General features: G+C 50.4%; 2 protein-coding genes across 2 annotated transcripts in view; one reads left to right on the top strand and one right to left on the bottom strand.

Annotated features, from left to right (window-relative positions):
* LOC133267741 (C-signal-like) overlaps window positions 1–18,953 on the top strand; it is a 120,041-nt gene that overhangs the window by 67,165 nt on the left and 33,923 nt on the right. The window lies entirely within an intron of this gene.
* TMEM88B (transmembrane protein 88B) lies at window positions 12,049–16,714 on the bottom strand. Its single transcript, XM_061450256.1, has 2 exons — window positions 16,256–16,714; window positions 12,049–13,191 (listed from the first exon to the last, which is right to left on the bottom strand). Exons 1-2 carry the CDS (start codon window positions 16,523–16,525, stop codon window positions 12,922–12,924), a joined length of 540 nt encoding a protein of 179 aa, XP_061306240.1. The 5' UTR covers window positions 16,526–16,714; the 3' UTR covers window positions 12,049–12,921.

The raw sequence follows: 18,953 nt of genomic DNA, 5'->3' as shown, positions 1-18,953 counted from the left end.
TAACAGATTCTTGCTGACGTCTGGATCTGTGACTCTGCTCCTCACACCCTGTACCGGAGAGGAAAGGGGAATCGATCAAATAAGAAGCATTACTGAGGTTGGCAATGAGCTGAAGTCCATCGTGGGGTTTCTGAAGAGAGGAGCCTCAGGGGAACCTGCCACTGCAGCAGATTCCTGGAGGATGATCCCTAGAAACCCCCCCAAAGGTGACAGGTCACTGGGAATGCCACTGAGAACCAGCAACAGCTAAACACACTGACACAGACCCACATCTCCGTACACACTGGTACCAGAGCCTGGGCTCTACTGAAAACGTGGAAAACACAATCCCAGCTGCTCCTCCCCTTCCCAGCTGCAGAACTGATCCAAGCAAGGAATGAAGTAACGCTTACCACTGCCACAGCCACTTTCACTCCCAGTTCTCAAAGGATGGGGCTAACCAAAGCTGCATAGATATATGTTATATATATAATATAGAGATAGAGATAGAGATAGAGATAGAGATAGAGATAGAGAGAGAGAGAGAGAGGTAGATAGATAGATGGATGGATGGATGGATGGATGGATGGATGGATGGATGGATGGATGGATGAATGGATGGATGGATGGATGGATGGATGGATAGATGGATGAATGGATGGATGGATGGATGGATGGATGGATGGATGGATGGATGGATGGATAGATAGATAGACAGATAGATAGATAGATGGATGGATGAATAGATAGATATCTATCTGTATCTATATCTAGCTCCTATTGAGCTGCTCTAAGTGTGGGTCTGCCCTAACCCCTCGACCTGCTTGTCTGTCACACAGAGGAAGCGTGGCAGAGCCTGCTCAGCAGAGTTCTCTCACACATGGGGCTTTTCTGCCCCTGCACCACATCCTGGCACCTGTCAAGGATGTCTGTGTTCGGGTACATCCCCTATAAAAGACACCGAGGAGCCAGTTCGAGCTCCTCCTTTCCTGTGCTCTGTCTCTTCCCTCTGCTCTGCGACTGACAGGCTTTAGAGGGGCCATTGCAAGCTTGTCAGACAGGGAACGATGCATTAAACACCATAGAGATGTGTCATAGAGGGGGAAGCAAGGAAAACAGATGCAGGCTTGAACAGGGAGGCTGAAAAACAAGGGCCTTTTGTGTGCAGTCCCCCCCCCCGCCCCGAGGCTGTTGATGTTATCACTTGCATCGTCAGGCATGTGGGCAACCTTCTGTCCTTGTCCCGAATTCCCTGCGCATCTCCAAAGCAGAGGTGAAGTTCTGGGAGCCCTTTGCTCTTCTCTCCTGGGCCTTGTGATCAGTCTATGGCTCGATGTGAGGGGGCACTGCTTCACTTCTCATCAGCCTCTGCTAGCTGGAGACCAGAGCGAACGGCATTCTTGTCGCTGCTATACGTTAGACCTCTGACTGCAGCTGGGATCACGCATCTCCCAGGATTTCAGATCAAAAAGCAGTGTTAGTGCAGGGATTCCTGGGCTCTTCCTTGCTCCAATTGCTCATTAATCAGCGATGACAACACTTTCCTGTGTTGCAGTTCTGGAAGGAGCACGGAAGCTGGAGCCTGTCCGTCATGTACGCTGCAATACCCATCCTGAATCCTTCTGCAGCAGATATAACCATGCTAAAGAGGATGCCAGCAGGAATGCAGGGACGGATACATCCTATGGCAGACCATGGTGAGGCTCCTTGCACATGATGGGGCTCAAGCCCAAAGAGAAAGCTTTTCATTTCTGGTTGGGAATGATGCAGACAGCGGGAGGAACTCCAACAGTGACCTCATGCGAATGGCTTGTGGCAGAGAAACACTTGGCCAGGCTTTGGAGAGCATTTTTGTGTCTCCAGAACGTTCACAGGGTTTTGCTGAGGAGCCCGTGTGCAGCAGCACTGACAGTGAGATGCAGCATCTGTTCTGAACACAGTTACCCAGGAGAGCAGCCTTTCTTGTACCCCTCCGGGCTGGGTTGGGACACCAAAAGGGACTCGCTGCTCTCCTGGTTTTCCCAGAACCATGGAATGGTTTGTGTTGGAAAGGAGCTGGAAGCTCGTGCAGGCTGTGCTCCGAGAAAGCCCAAACTGTAGTTTTCCAGCTCATGTGCCATGTTCTCCATCTGCCTTTGATGAGACAGCCCCGAAGGCGCAGCGCGCCCTATGGCGACCACGTTGACGTGGTTAAAACCACGGCAAGGAGCAGCAAGAAGTGAAGTGGTGAAGGCAAGTCCCAAAAAGCCCCATCAACAGAAGGCCCTCGCTGAGAGCTGAGGTGAGTTCCACCCGCAGCACCTTTGTGAATCCCAAGGAAAGCTGCTTTGCCAAGGCAGGAATGGTCTCGCCCATGCAGACAGGCAGGCACGGAGCCTGCCTGCGAGCACACTAGGAAACAACAGGGTTATTTTATCCCACTCTGACCCAACTGCTGACAGCCTTAATTGCAACAAGGCAAAAGGGTTTCTGTCTTACCCTGCTCCCTCTATTCGTGGAGTACTGCATTATTAATTGGGAGTTAATCAGAACTCTTTCCTTCTAACCCGCACTAAAAGCCTCCTGTGGTGTGAAGAAGCCTGACTCATTGACTTTCTGCCTGTGCTTCTTTTTCCCCCTCTGGATTTCGAGGTATCTGGAGCCCAGTTGTGACTAGAAAGCAAATGTCAGAGCACCACACGCAGTGCCTGCCTGGTGCCTTTGGCTCTGATGGAGCCAGGAAGCAGGAGCAAATTAAATGGCAACTCCATGGCAGCGGCAGGGTGAGGAGCAGCTGGTGCCTGCAGGAAAAGTGGCCTTTGGAAAAGCATCTGACCCCACAAGCTGGCCCCACAAGTTCTACCCTCCTTCTACCCTACCTTCCCATGAGGGGAAAAGCAGACAACTGGCTGGATGTCTTCCCCCCTTCCCATGTGCTGCTGTGGTGAAGCTGGAACATCAGTCCCTGAACGCGGCTGAGCTCATTTCCAGAGATAAGGATGTTGGTTTTCCCTTTGGACTCAGCTACCACTTGTTCCTTTGACACACAGTGAGCGCTGTGCGAGCGGAGGGACTCCGCATCTCAGCAGCAGATGATGGAGGAAAGCTTTGGGATCCAGGGTAGCTGAAAGGGGGGACTCGAAGGGCTGGAAGCCAACATGGGATCATGGTCCCCAGAGCCAAGCTCTCCCTGCTGCCAGGCTGGGTCACAGCACTGGGAGGGTTTCCTAAAGCCATTGGTGTGGAGGGGCTGATCCAGGCCCCCAGCTTCCCTTTCAGGACAAGCATTTCTCTGTTTTCCCCAGCTGCAGAGGCTCCAAGGGAGCCTCCTCTGCTCCTCACACGTGCAGTAAAACACTGCTGCAGACCAGGCACTGTATTTGTTACCGATAAACCAATGTGGTCCTATCAAAACCACATCCAGAAGCTGCTTGAACATCTCCATGCACATCCCCACTCAGATCCACACACAGCAGGAGTGAGACTTGGAGAAGCCCGCTTTAATGGTTGATTATAGGGCTCCAAAGCTTTCAAACTGGACAACAAACCCTTCCCTACCTGCTGGGATCTGTGGGAATAGGCTGTGAACACGGGCTCAGCAGGTCCTCCCAAGGCAGACCCCCAGCATCACGGCTGCTGCTGAAACAGCCTGGGGGAAGCCGGTGAAGGGCTCAGGAGGACTTCCCATGAGGCAAGCAGATATTCCTGGCTCCCAGCAGCACGATGCTGATGTCTGGGAGGAAGTCTGCTCCCCTGGCTGCTATTTTTACTTCTGCTCATCTGTTTAGGGTCCAGGGCTTGGTTTCCTTAGCTCTCTGCTCTGTATTGGGAAACAATGCAAGCAGGCGCAAGTGAAACTGGCAGCATGCGAAAGCAGAGAAGCAAAGCAGACAGCCCCACTTCTCCCGACTGGGCTGTTTGGGAGTTGTCTTCTTGGCCTTGCTTCTTATCTGGCCTTGAGCTTCACACAACCCATTGAAAGCCAGCTCCAGCCCTGCACATCCTGTCTGCTTTATACCTGCTGGAGCATCGCCCACCGAGTCCCGGGGGGCAGAAGCACGTCAGTAGCTTCTGGTCTGACTCCTTCCCAGTATGGTTTGACCTTTACGATGCTGAGCCCACCACTTGTGTCGGCAGCGGAACAAATTGCTTCATGCAGCGATGTCCTGTCTTACAAAGCAGCCCCAGAGACAGGATGTCAACTCCAGCGTCTAAAAGGGCTGGGAATGGCTCTTTAGCTCTTCCCTATATATCCAGTTAGGTAACTTGTGCCAGCAGATCTGGTCAAAGCCCCAGGTTTCCAGAGCCTGGCATGCAGATGCTGGAGCATCACAAGGGAAGAAATAGGACAACTCTTGTTTTCCCTTCCTCCTCCCCAAGGAGTTATCTTCAGCAGTACCAAGGGTAAGCAGAATTAAAGGTGGGCAATAACTGGTTTATGCCTATGGGAAATCCTCCACAGCCTCTACTTGTATCCCGCTCAGCCTCACGCCCTGGAGGTGCCAGGGGTCTGCTAAGCAGCTCACCAGCAGCCAGGCTGTTACTAACACCAGATCCCAAGTGCAGATTGCTTTCATGGGGATACCTGCTAAAGCCAACCGCGTTCCCATGTTTTCTCCTGCAGACTGGGGACTCGGAGCCAGCTCCCTTCACACTCTTGGCCACCGGCCCTTTCAGCTCCCAAGCCAGGCCCAGGCACTTTCTATTTGCAGTTTTCACTGGGTTATCTAAGCCCATCTTCCTTAGGGCGGCTCTCACTCCTTTACGCTCACTGGAGAGGGACGAGGTAGCTGCAGGGGCTTGGAAGCCGTGCTCCCTCCCTTGCGCTGGTAATCAGATGGGCAGAACAGTCACAAACAACACGATGGGGATTGCAACACTTCACAAAGGCTCCAGCAGCCTTCAGCAGCCTCCTGCTTGGAGCCGTGCAGATGAAAAGTGTTGATAAAAGAGTAATTTCACCGCTCTGGTTTATTAACCCTGCTGCTGAAGAGCAGGAACTGAGCAGTGCTTGCAGATGAGCAGCAGGAATTGAGTCTCCTGTTCAGTTCCATGGCTGGGCTGCCATGGACTTACAGGGCTTCCATGCTGGCTGGTTGGAAGCTCTTTAAGGTCCAGTGCCTTAAAGGTTGGAAAGGACCTTAAGATCATCCAGTTCCAACCCCCCTGCCATGGGCAGGGACACCTCACACTAAGCCATGGCACCCAAGGCTCTGTCCAACCTGGCCTTGAACACTGCCAGGGATGGAGCATTCACAGCTTCCCTGGACAACCCATTCCAGTGCCTCACCACCCTCACAGGAAAGAATTTCCTCCTTAGATCCAATCTAAACTTCCCCTGTTTCAGTTTGAACCCGTTCCCCCTTGTCCTGTCACTGCAGTCCCTAATGAAGAGCCCATCAGCACTTCAGTTGGTGGAACTGAAGTAGGTGCTGAGGGTCCTCCTCCATGCTCCCAGTTACAGCCCCTCACACCTCTGCTGCGCAGCCAGGGAGGAGCTGGCTTGGAAAGCCAACAGGGATTGAATTGCTGCTGGCATTGCAATGCACCCACCCGCCCCCGTGGTCTGGTCCCAGCACCCTACGGGCTGTCCTGCCTGCCCACACCCACTGCCAGCCTTTCCATGAACTCATGTGCTGGCAGAGAGCAGAAATGCAAGGCAAAACCGTGACAGCAGCAACCGCTGCAGCAGCGAGCATCCAACGTGGCCAAGTCACATGAAAACCAGCTCTTTTGTTGGCCTGATAGATGTCCCTGTTTTCCCATTGGGAGCGGGCCCCAGTCAGGGAATGGGGTGTAGATCCTATGCTTGGGTTGCCACCGCACAGCCCGGGAGCCGTGCCCAGCCTGCCTCTGCGTTGCTCTTTCCCAAGGCAGCGATGGGAGCAGACAGGCAGAGGGATTATTCCCCTCGGCAGCTCAGCTCTGTGGGAGTGGGGCTGGCATTCACAGTGTGGTTGGGGTGAGGTCAAAGGGAGAGCAGGGACGGGGCTGGGGAGGTGATTGCCAGCACTGACAGAAAGCGTGTGCATTGTGCCAGGGCACACTGATCCCCTTGGGCTTTCTGTTGTGAAATGACACCAGATTCCAGGAACAGATCGTGGGATCATGCCATCACGTATATATATGGGATATACCATCATCTGCTCCTTCAACCTCGGCATTTTTCTGCCCTCACCAGCTAAATAGGACCAGATCAGGCCAAAACTCCAGTGAGAGATGCTGCAAACCAGAAGGGATTCAACCAGGATCAGTGCCCAGTTGCAGGGCTGGAAGGAGAGAGCCCACAGGTTGGTGATGCTGAGCCAAGGCTGGAACTGAGGCACTGATCCAGCCCGTGCTCAGTGCTGCTTCCACCCAGCCCCATGGCTTTGTGTGTTCTCAGTCTGGCCATAAAACCCTATGAAGCCAAGTGGGTCTTGCCTTTCTGGTGCTGACAGGTACCAAAGAGCACAGTGTCCAGGAGCAATCCTCCCAAAGCAGGTCTGCCTCTACCCTGGATGCACCAGGCACCCACATCAGACTCAGCCCCCAGCACCACCTTGAGGCCTGGGCACACAGGGGAACTCCTGCTCTTGCAGCACAGACCAAGCTACATCAGGCACTTGGCAGCGGTACACGGAATGAGGGGGAAATCCAGCCTGGGAGTTGACAGCTAAAGGGGAACACCAGAGGCCAATCCAGCTATGAGCTTCCAGCCAGGAACCCAAGAAACACCATGGTCCTGGTTGGCTCAGCCCTGTGTCCTGTGAGGGATTAGTTTGATGTAGGCTGAGGCTTGGATGCCCCGGGTTAAATCACCACTTCCAACCCCACCTTTGCCCCTCTCCTTTGGACACCAGCTCCCACAGCTCCCCAGGCAAGTCCCGGTATTCCCAGGACAGGGCTGCAGGCTGTGACCCGTTCCGCAGGCACTTACGTCCTCAGAGGATGAGCTGAAGAGTGAAGGAGCCCTTGGCAGGCACTCCCTGATTATTCTTTCTTTAATCACTTCCATTCATTCTAAGTGCATTTTCCAGCAGGGCTGGAATGATCCGCAGTGATTTGTTAGCTCGGAGAATGAGGCGGGAGGTGAAGGACTATGGGACTTTCCCTCAGGACACTGAAGTTACAGTTAAGCAGTTAGCAACCCCAGTACAGAGAGCAAACCAAATTGCCCATGATATATGTTATTGGAATTACGTTACTGTGCTAGATCCCTGCCAAATTACCCCAGAGGGTTATTCGCAGCACACAGGGAGCATGGAACTGCCTGCGCTGAGACGGAGAGGAGCCACCAACCCAAGAACACTTTGCAAGACTGATGACTCTTAGGAAGAAGCAGAGACCCCCTGGGTGCGAGTGCTTGCACTTCACATGGAGTTTGGGTGCTTTTAATACATCTTGCTGGGCCCTGGGTGCTGGAGGACCTATCCCAATGGGAGACACAGGGCTGCGGTCCCTTCACTACTGAAACTGGGATCAGACTCTAACAGCCCTCCCAGTGCGGGCAGAGCTCCCTTGGGAGCAGGAGGATGCTCAGTTTTTGGTCTCAGACAATAGCCCAGGCAGAAATAGCCTTACCCTTGGAGCTAACAGTCTGCATTTGACTTCCCCTTATGGCCATGGAAGGTTCCAGCTTCCTTCCCGCCAGTCTCCCTCAAAGGAGGAATTTAGCATCCTTCCAATAAATGCAATGTTGTCCTTGGCTCTAAAAGATCTTCCTGATTTCAGCTCAGCTTGACAGATGGTTCTTATTTGCTCTGCCCCCAGCTGAGTGCTCCAATAACTGAAGGTATCAGAGGTCCAATACCCAGCTGAAAGCACTGGCAAATGGCTTCCACATTCCAGTTTCAACTGGCAAAGACAGGGAGCGGGGAACTGGATCTTCAGTTCCTGGTTTCCTCTGGCTTAGAATTTCCCTGTCATTTACCCCACTGCACATCTAGAGTGTCTGCACTGATTTCAGCAGTGCTAGGCCAGATCTATGCCTGGGGGAGAGAAGAGCTTGTTCTTTATTTCAGGAATGCCTTGGCTTATGCATCACGAGCTCTCACACAGTACAAATCAGAGAAATTCCTTAATAGGCCTGTGTGCTGGGAGAAGCTCTTCCTCTTGCCACTTGTGGAAGCATATTAAATCCATATATCATCTGTATATAGTTTCCATAAACACATATGCACAGCGATGCTGAAGCCCATGGCCAAGGCTGCCCATGGAAGCGGAGGGGTGAGGCCATGAGCTCATGGTGTCAAGTTGGACAGGCTGTGAGAGCACTTCCTTATGAGAAGGAAACTCTTACACACTGAACACGTTCCCTCCCTTGCTGTAGTGAATTTCTCTTGCACCTTCCATAAGCCTGGCTCAGAGAAGCTGTTTCCCATTGTTCATGTAAGAACCTATCCTGCTATGGCTCCGGGTGAGTGGCTTGCTTGGCACATTCAGGTCTTTGGGGGTGATTTTCTACCCAAGGAATTCACAGTGAAATGCCGCGGCAGATCCTGGTTCCTTTCACACAGACACTGGTCTCAGCATGCCCTTCACAGCCTTGGAGAGCTCTTCATGTCCTACCGGGCATCAGAGGTGATGAAGAACTCTCAAGCTGATGCTTGTAACGAAGAGGAGGTTTTGTGCTAAGGAGAGTGAATGACTTAACCAGTGGGAGGGCAGCAGGAGGGCTGTGTGCCCTGCAGCACCGGCTGATGCAAAACCCTGGCACCTCATCAGCCCAAAGGCATGATCCGAGAGAGAAAGAGGGGGAAAGAAAGGGAACATGAAAATCATGTGAGTGAGACTGGAAGGGACCTCACCAGTCTGCCTCTCAGCCCCAGGAGAAACTCCATGCCACACACGGATCGGATCCTGAGCCCTGGAGTGCTGAGCCTGGACTCCTGAAACCCTTCCTAGGTGTAGGAAAGCTGGTCCTGAGGTGCTCTGGCTGCCTAGGCAGCAAAACCACTTAGGAGCAATGTGAGCAGTCGATAACAGAGGAAAGGGATAACAACTAAAATCCTAAACACTTGTCACCAAGAATACCTTCCTGGGGTGGGGAACCCACCTGGAGGGGTGAAAGGGAGGCACATGAGCAGCATCAACACTCCTTAGGCATATTATCAACAAGAGACACAGAAAGCCTATAGGAAGCCTCCTATATTTTTCTCAGCTGCATGATTCCCCCTTGTGTCCATCTGTGTGTGTGTATTTAGGATTCCAGCTCTGCGTTAGCACTGTGCCCAATGCATGTTCCCAGCCCTGACACAAGAGTGCCCATGAAACTGTGTCTCTCCTGTTTTCCCCTTTGCCCAACCAGCTGCTTCCAGCCCTGGTGAGAAGGATAAGTCATGAGGAAACACCCACAGAGACATGGCATCTTCCTGGTGATCCCATCAGCTTCGGATCCGGGCCATTTAGTGACGACAGAGGAGCAGGGAAGCACAGGCAAACATTGTACCCTGTTGGGTGCAAATATGTGTTAGTGGCTTCAGAGGTACATCAGTACCAGGTTAATGCGATGGCTTTGAATCCTGGACAAGATGCTGCAGGGAAATGAAATCCATAAACCCATACAGAGTGGGACTTTAAAATGAAGATGCATTTCTTTCCGTCCTCCTATGGGTGAGCTCTGCTCTCAGCTGGGAGCTCACAGGACAAAGCCCTGTGTGTGAGGGCTCAGCAGAGGCAGGCATCGCTTGGTAGCACCCTTTCCCCCCACCATCTGTGGGTGCAGTCCCTGCCTGGCACATCAGCCCTGCAGAAAGCAGCCTGGAGCAGCTGCCCTCGGGATCTGATCCAAGCATGAGGATATTAAGAATGTCTCTGTACCCTCTACAGGAAATTTAGGATCAAGCCAGTTCCACGTCAGAGCCACAGCACTGCTTGTGATGTGTTTGTGCACAGGACAGCCTTGGGGTACAGCCTGAGCCATCCAACGGGAGCTCTGTTCTGCTGCGCACCAGGGTGCTTGCAGGTGGCTTCATTTCCCCTTTGTTATTAAAACTCTCTGTAGGGTAAAACACCAATTCAATCAATTCTTGTTTCTTAGGAAGGCTGTTGCCATAACTCTGAATTCCTTGTGCCGAGGCAGCAGCAGGAATGGTTCACACCAATACTTGCACCATAAGTTTAGGAACGCTGTCCTTGTAAAAGCAGTTGGACTAAATGACGGATGAGCAGAAGGAAGAGCAGCTCCTATCTAGTATCTGTACCAGGCAGCAAGCATCACCTGCGGGCAAAGCCTTTTATCCTGCAGCATAATATCTCCTTTTCAGGAAACAGAACTTCCTCCTGGTTTTCCACAGTCCCCTCCGGAACTTCCAGCTCTTTCTCTCCTTTTAACTCTTCAAGCTGAGAGACGCCGACAGCAGAGGTGCAGGGAGGGAACAGAAGGCCACAGCAGAAGGGAAGAATGGCATTGAACATGGCTGGCAGATGATCAGTTGCCATCTCGTTCCCTTTGATGGCTGTTTTCACTGCTCATGGGTTGAGGCACGACAGGAAAGGATCCTGTGCTTTGAAATGTGCTGGCTCTTTGTTAAAGGAACGAGTTGAAGGACTGCTTTAGTAGCCCTGTGGACCAGACCAGCTTGCTGATGCCTTCCCCGAAGTTATCCCCTCCTGTGTGTGTCTTTCCCACCATATTCCAAGCACATCAAAGGGGAATACAGCTATCCCCCAGGATTTTGGCACTGTAGAGACTCAAATGCAGTGCGACCAGCTGTTAAAGCACCTCATGGAAGAGCATCACTTAGAGCAAACCTACTCCTGTCACTCAGAGGTTGGTCCCAGGTGAAAGAGCCTTTATTTGGGCCTGGAGCTTTAGTTTTAATGCAGGACAAGCCAGAGACAGAGCATTTACCCTTTTAGAGGGTGGTATTTGTAAACACTGTGTGCAATAGCCTGCAAAGATGCTTCAGGAAGCCATAAAGAGGCATGTGTCACCCTCATTGTGGTTTACGCTGGTTTTGCTAGGAGACAATCAGCTAATCCTCTGTGATCTATGTCCCCAAATGAAGTGGGAATGCAGAACACTGCCTTCACCATCCACATCATCTGCCAGCTTCAGAGAATCTATAGAAAAGAAGCTTTTTCTTCTTACTGCTTCAAAGCATCTAAAGATATAACAGTGATCATTAAAGCTTCAGAAGAGACCTCCTTTATGGAAGGACAGAAGTGTCTAGCTTAAAAGGAAAGCAGCTCAAACCAATTACTTGCTGCACTTTCATTTCCCTTTTCCAGCCAGGCAGCTCATTACAGTGATATAATGGGCATTCCTGCTCTCCTGAATGGCATCAACAATTTAGTCAGCACTTTCACCCTGGCAAATCCTACAGGAAGGAAGAAGCATTCAAATGCAAACTCAACATTCTTTCATCCATCCACGTTCTGGGATGGAACAATCATGTCCATTCCTCTTTGGTACATAGGAAAAGCAATCCTCAGAAAGAAAACAAGTTCCATTTTGCCTTGCAGCGACAGGTACTGTGGTACACCAGACATCACTGATGCAGCCAGTGCTTTGAGACAGAACAGAAACTCCCTCAGTGGAGACTTTGCATGATCTTTATTTATACATAACACTTAAAGAGGTTGCATTTGGGAGACAGGGAATAACAGCCAGTGGGAATAGACAGCTTGCAGTGAACAGTAGCACAAAGACCCCATTACATAGACCCGCAGTGATTTGAAAGGGGAGAATCATGCACCAAGCTGCCACATCTTTTCCCTACTTGCCATACCTTCTCACTGTGCTTTCCACTCAGCTGCAATTTATGGGATGTCAAATGGCACAGGATCTGTGGTATCTCTTCAAGAGACCACTGAAAGCAAGAGGGAGATCCAGCTGACTCAGCCAAGCAGCAGCTCAGGCCCTGGGGGAGCTGTGCAGAATCACAGGAGGGAACAGAGGCTGGGCTCCCCTACTCAGCAGGTCCTCCAGATAGCCAGCTTTATTGGGGCACCAGTTCATTCATAGCATTCAGAACCCTTTCCAGTTCTCCACTCTTCAACCACAGCATTAACCCTGAACCTGGGTATCTGTGACCTTCAGAAAACAACATTATACACTCTCCTTCACAGGCAGAAGCTTAGTCCAGCTGTGGGAGAACATGTGCTCAGCAGCCACCATGAGTCTTCAGCTCCTCCTGCCAGGAATCCTACAACTGACTTAAACCTTCAGCCAGATTTAGCCCCAGACAAAACAACCTGACCACAGCCTAAAGGACATGGAGCTGTTTGCTGGTGAACAGCCATCAGCCATCACCAGACAAGCTTCAGCAGCTGGCAGGGAAGAGACCCAAAGATCAGCATTTGTTTCCACAGCAAACCCAGTGACCTGACTCAGGAACAGGGGAAGGAGCACAAACACGGCTCTAGACTGTGGAAAAGAGGGATTGCTAAGCATGGGAAGAGTATCTGATGTGGAGGGAAGTGGTGGGTCCCAACAATCACAGAGGCAATGACCTACAGACACCTTTGCCAGAGGTTAGAAACATCAGCAGCCCACTACTTGGGAAAACCACAGCTGCTTCCTCTTGGCTGGCTGCTTCCCCAAAGGCTGCCTTTCCCAAAGAGACCTCTCCAAGGCTCGCAGCTGCTCCCACCACTGTTGAAAACTATGCACGTGTACCCTACATCCCATGTGAGGCAGAACATGCTGTCAGGACTGGAACCAGTGGTGTGCTCTGAAGGCAACGTGCACTGGGAGCAGGCCCTGCTCTTTTCAGGGCTCAACATTGTTTTTACCACCAAGGACTTGTGTTTTCCATGTTTCCCTCATGCTGGGCAGCTTGTAAGTACCCATTGTCTGTAAGTACCCACTTCCAAAGCTGTAGGAGATGCCTCATGGGAAGATCTCCCTTCCTCTCACATCTACACAGCCCTCATTTGCAGAGACCTCAGGGTGGTGGTTGTGGGAGGTGATGGTGGGGACGGCCAGGGCAGGGAGAAGAGTGTGCTGGCTATGGCAGAAACTCTGGTGCTGCAAACTCATACCCAGGCCTTGACTTGAGTGTTCCAGCCCCTGGCACAGCTGCACAGGCCTCCCTCCTCGTACCAGCACCACTTCACCCCCTTGTACACAGCCCGGCTGTATGGCTGGAAGCACAGGAAGAGACGGAGGCGCCTTGCCAGGCTGCAGTAGATAGCCATGGCCACCACAATGAGAGGGGACATGATGACAAAGCCAAGGATGATGAGGGCAGAAGAGCTGTTGTCATCCAAGAAGCTTTTGCAGTAGTGAGCAGCTGAATGCAGCACCTGTGGGAAGAGACAGAGCTTATCACAGACCTGCTGGTGGATAGGAGCAGTGACCAAAGCACCACTGAGCTTCTTGAGCCTTCACACATCTCTTATCTCTCTCTGAGCTGAGCTTTTAGGCTTCACTATGTGACTGACAACACATTTTAATCAAGCTTTCAATTATGAGCATCACTGCGAGACAAGAGCATTGCACACTGATCCTAAAGCAGGAAACACTCATCTTTATTAAGTCACCAGAACAGCACGGCTTAGTGTTTGATAGGCAGAACCCAAATAAAGAAGCCTCCTGCTGCTACACCGATGTGGGTGGCACAACACACTCCAAATGATAACCAAATAAAGAAGATAGAGCAAGATGGAACACTGTGCACAGGTTGGTCACTCCATATCTACCTGCCCTGGCACAGACCCCTCCGTGTAGTGTCTCCTGTGCACACACTGTACTCATTCCTGCCTCCAAGCATCTCCTTGCGCTGCAAGTGCAGGAAAACCCATTCACCCCATGGTGCTGCAAAGCACCCAGCACACTAAATGGTCCTCCCTGTGGTATTTAAAGCCCCCTTTCATCCTGGCAGCAGATCTGAGTGAAGCCACTCCGTGGTTCTGCATTATAACAAACGCCACAGGCAGCCTCCATGGCCCCAAGCTTTCCTCCTCCAGATTCTTTCAGCAGTACAGCAAACACAACCCATCACGCTAAAAGCATCCATCTAATGGATGTGCAGTGCAGAAAGCAGCCTCTGGTTACCACGAAGGCATTGAAAAGCAGGAGCCCAAAGATAAAGGACTGCTCCTGCGAAGCCATGTGCCTATTGAAGCAAAGGCTGTGTTAAGGCTCCTTACAGCAACACGGCTGCTTTCACCTCTTGGCTGCACTCAAAACCCTTTTGCATCCTCTCAAAACCTTTGTCTGGAGAGCACTTTATGTTGAAGGAGAAGCTGAGGTTTCCCAAGGCGAGGCTCATGCAGAGGGAGGCTGGAAGGGGTGATGCTGGAGGCAGGCCCCATACTTGTCCCCATTTTACCTCCAATTTGAAGCCCAAATTTATGACCTTCAAGGAGCAGTTTCAGATCACGGGAAAAATTGATTTAAGGGCTTTATAGGCAATCTCCTATTAAACCTTCCCTAAAACCCCTCATATCTATCAGGATCTGCATCCACACTATACGGAGGCAGAGGAGGCATTTACCAAGGCAATGACACACCCAAAGAGAATGTATTAGGTTCTTTCTTGTCATTTCTTCCTCATCACCAAACCAAAAGTCATTCTACAGACTTGCCCTTTTGTATGGGAAACTTCTAACATCTATGGACTGTAAAGGTGTGTTGCAGCCCATACTGAAGGAGGTCTGTGTGACTATTCAGGTAGATCAGGACCCCTCTGGTACACTTTTGCTCTCTGTAGCTCCTCCAGAGCCTCCCTCTTTACCCTGTGAGCATCACGCTCATTTGCACCCTATAGTATAATGTCTCCAGAAGGTGTTAGAGCCACAGTGGGAACTGCCTGGCTCAGGAGCACATGATTTCTCTCTGAATTATGCTTCCCTCCAAGTAGCAGCAGCACTGTCCTCTTCTACAAACACTTACCATGACAGATGTCTCCCTGTTCATTAGTTTGCAGGATCAGGAAAAGCTTTTCAATAGCAGCAGCTATGAACTGCCATCATTTCAGGGCAATAAAATCAAAGGCAAACTTCTCAGACCAGCAAATGTATCAGTACTGAGAAAACAGCAATAGCACAGGCCCTTTGTCAGGCCCTTTGAGGCAGGGAGCTTGGGTGTCAGATAGGATGCACATATTGCATTAAGAGGAAGGGGAAAGCTTCTTCTTTAAGTATGTCCCCTTCCATTTAGCTCAGACCCTGTGGAATGGGGAGACCAAAAGCATCTGTATTTTAGGTCCTTTCTTCCGTTGGGAGAAGGTGCTGCAGTGTGTGGGACTTTTCCCCAAAGCAGGAAACAAAAGAGTTCTTCTAAGTTAGGATAAGCAGCAGGAGGAGTCAGATGGAGCTGGTCTGACAGCTCCCGCCTGTGAGCAAATCAGGACTGCTTTTCCACATCCACACTTGGTCAAGTAATTCCAAATACATTTATAGACATATAGCAAGGATAAAATGGTAAGCAATGAAACATGAAATCCAGAGGACAGCAGAAAACCTGGAATAAGCATTCCTGACCAAGTAGGCTCATTTGCTGGGGTGAGAAAATGCACAGCACGTTTGGGAACACATATGAATGGTAGATTGGCATAAGCAGGGGATTATATGTTCTGTTAGACTTTCCTCATTCTATAATGAGCCATTAGCAGATCAAATATGACACTCGAGAGAGCTTACTTAAAGGAAAGCAACAAACCCTATGAGAGCCCATGTAGGGCTTGTGTGAATTATGGTGGAGCTCAGGTTGGCAGCTCTCAGTAACAGAGGTCAGAGGAAAGAGAGAAATATTGTGACATTAAATGACAACAGCAGCTCTGTCACACCAGGGAGCATCCCACAGGAATACAACTTCATTGCCTACTCAAGCTTCTATTTCCCACCATACTGGAAGAAGGGAGGGGTAAAAATCCTTCCTGCTAGCCTTCAGGGGTGCCCACAAGGTTGGCACCTCTTGTGAGCTGGTTGTGCAATGGTGTAGCTTTATCTCTGACCACTTAACACTTAAACAAGGGTACCCAATGCAGTGTGCAGGGGATCAGGACCAAGGGGTCCCGCGCTCCCCAAGGAGCTGAGCAGTCACAGGCAGCTTCTATCCCTGTTCTGTTCCCTCTCCTGTGGGAGCCTTTCTGTGCTATCCCATTGACACTGAATGTATGGGTGCCAACCAGCATTTAATTAGTCCAGAAACCATAAAGCCTATCCATCCCTAGACAAATGCACATTGCCTGTAGCTGTGTCACAGGCATCAAGCAGGAGAGACCACTCCTTTGCACCACCAAGAACCTGCAGGTCAGCGTGAACAACCATAAACCTGTTCTTGTGAGCCCACCCATAAAACCCTTATGGATGGCCCTGCCTTGGAAGTGGCTGTTTGCAGCCAAATGGAGCAAGGCTTACTTACTTGAGAGTGGCATTGGAAGCCAAAGTAAACCACCACAATGGTAGGGAGCAGCACGATGGTGAAAATCACAAACATCAGGAGCAGATTCATGAGAAAGACCAAGAGGTTCATGGTAGCAATCAGCAGGGTCCAGGCCAAGCAGCACCAGGTGCTCCGTCTCTCCCTGGGAAGGAGCTGGTCATCCATGTCATATGGTGGGAGGCTTGGAAGCATCCGAGACTTCTCCGAGAGGTTTCCTGCTCCAAAGTCCTCAGTGTCCTGGCCAGACATTCTTCAAGAGGATCACTGATGAACCCACACTCTTATCCAAAAGGGTTTCTTTGCTTCTGGCCACAGACCTGGGAAGGAATTTGCAGAGGCTTTTCCTACCTCTTCCACACAGGGACAAGAATACTTAACCAGAGATCATAATGGAGCAGGGAGGGAAAGGCCTCTTTTGGGCACCTGCTTTCCCAGCACCCAGCAAGGTTGTTTCCTTTCTGGATGTTCTCCAGCAGTGTCCCAACCTCAGTTTCAGAGCAGATGTGGCTGCTGGAGGTTTGGTGATTGCTATTATTTTGCTGTTGAATCCATAGTACTACTGAATTTGCTCTTCTTCCTAGGATTATGATCCTAAGAGATCCCAGACAGTTGCTGTCTTAGCTCTGATAGGCTGCTCACTTCCAGAGAGTGCCCAGCCTTAGTATCCTCCTCCACCTTTGAGCACAGCTGTTTGCTAAGAATATCAGGCTTAGGCACTTTCAGACTGTTCTTGGACTTCAAATCATCTTTCCATGCTCTTTGCTCAGTCCCCAAGTAAATATTCCTGCTCAGCTTTCATCCAGATGAAGTGACCAGTGAAGATAAGCAGCTGTTCCTCCACACTTTGCCTTGCTGGAGTCCTCGTCCACACCTTGCAGACCTGGAAGCAAAGACTGGAGCGCGTGTGGTTTCGGTGCTCTCAGCTGCCTGCAGTCCCAGCACTCAGACACGAGCAGTCTCTTCCTCTCTGAGCTGGCTCTGAGCTTTGCAACAGTGCTTGTTTACAGAGGAGATCCTGAAGCTGCTTTCTGTGCTAGCCAATCCTTTACATCTGTCTCACTGCTGGAGTGATTTAGCACACAGTGCCAAGAGCCACTCTCAAACCATACATTCCCAGGTCAAGATGGTCCCTTTTCAGTTGTAATCATTCAGCCTCTGATTAATTTTCTAGTTTCTCTCCGGAGTAGAAACCTCAGAGCAATGGATACTAATCACAATATACCTCCGAAATCTGCTCTCTGCACTCATCATTGTTATTGTCTGCAGAACAAATGAGTATTCTTTTAGTGAAGGCACAGCAATTACCAATTATTTCATCTGCCTCACGAGCAGTGTTAGTGAAGAATTTCAGTAATACCTGCACATTTATGTAGCCTTTTAGCTGCATTCATCTATGCATGATCATAGTACTGCAGGAGGGAGAAAAATTCCTTCTCTCCAGAGGAAACTGAGGCAGCACAGGTCTTACCTGAAGACTGAGCTCATCTATGACACAAGTCAGGGAAGGAATCCAGAGTCCCAGTGTGATGCTCAGAAAATTCCGCCCTGGAAAAAGTTTATCAGAGAAACAAGGTTCAAATGTAAGATGATTTTGTAACACGAGCTCTAGTTTTCCTTCATTAAGTTGTTTAAAGTTGTACATTTTGGGTGCCCATCTCCCTGCTGCTTTGGGGGTTTTGGTATGTGTATCTGCCTTATTTACTGCTGGCCCATTAGAAGAGCTCTAGCGTATGATAACTTAGGGCTAGCAGATCTCTGGCCAGCTGTATCCAAACACACCATGGCTTAACAACAGCCTCCAACCATTTCAGTAGTAGGAGGTGATGAGAGCAACACAAAATGCAGGCTCAACGTCCATTGCTCGTGGGTGAAGAGAGTCCTGAACCATCTGAGCCTGCCTCAGCAGAGAGAAGTGAAACCAGGAGAGCAGAACGGAGTAGAAGGGGTTGAAGGAGCCACAGCATAAGCTGAATTTCCCTATGGAATACTGCCCTGAGGAGGCCTGTTTCCTTCCACTGAAAGATTATTCTTGTGTTTGGTTACCCCACCTAGCTGGAGAGCTAAAGAACATCTTGTGTGCCACAATGTGCAGCACACGCTCTAATCACAGGGAACAATGGTTTTCCTTGTGCTTCCACCTGAAAAATGTATCTGAAAATTTCTTCTTTAAACTCATTACGAATCCATTTACCACAGCTCTGCATTGTAATAACTGTGCCCCACATCTGAAAGCATTCCTCTACTTTCTCATTTTCAGCTGTCAAGCACTGCAGCGGGGTTTTTGTGTACTAATTCATCCCAAGGTTTACAATTGATTTCAAAAGCCCTTCAGCTGACAGCTCCATTTGGGATTTAACAAGACTGCAAACCCTAGGAGCGGCTCTGCTTGGACAGGCACGTTCCTGGGAGAAAGGGGACAGGGGGAACAAGGGGAACAAACCGGGAAAATGGCTTGGGAATACATGCATGAGAGAGAGATGTAAAAAGGCAGAGAGGAACAACCCTCATCAGAGGATGCAAGTCCATTTTCATCTTGTTCCACCCATTTTCTTCAGTGCACTCTCAGGCTGAACGGCTCCTAGGGGAGAATGCAGGGTAGCAGCCTTCTCTCAAGCTGCAAAATCTCTTCATAGATCCATCCAGACATCCAGAGGGAAATCACAATTGAATCTGTCCT

This window comes from Pezoporus flaviventris, unplaced genomic scaffold (genome assembly GCF_033815535.1).
Source record: "Pezoporus flaviventris isolate CSIRO_AGI_PZ_B2104156 unplaced genomic scaffold, CSIRO_AGI_Pfla_v1 ptg000009l, whole genome shotgun sequence".
Classification (NCBI taxonomy): Eukaryota; Metazoa; Chordata; class Aves; order Psittaciformes; family Psittacidae; genus Pezoporus; species Pezoporus flaviventris.
The sequence above is the reverse complement of the archived record's forward strand: the minus strand, read 5'-3'. Positions and strand labels throughout refer to the sequence as shown.

Coding starts and splice junctions, on each gene's coding strand:
- TMEM88B (XM_061450256.1), bottom strand. CDS start 16,525: ATGTCTGGCCAGGACACTGAGGACTTTGGAGCAGGAAACCTCTCGGAG. Junction 13,192..16,255: donor GCTTCCAATGCCACTCTCAA/GTAAGTAAGCCT, acceptor CTCTTCCCACAG/GTGCTGCATTCAGCTGCTCA.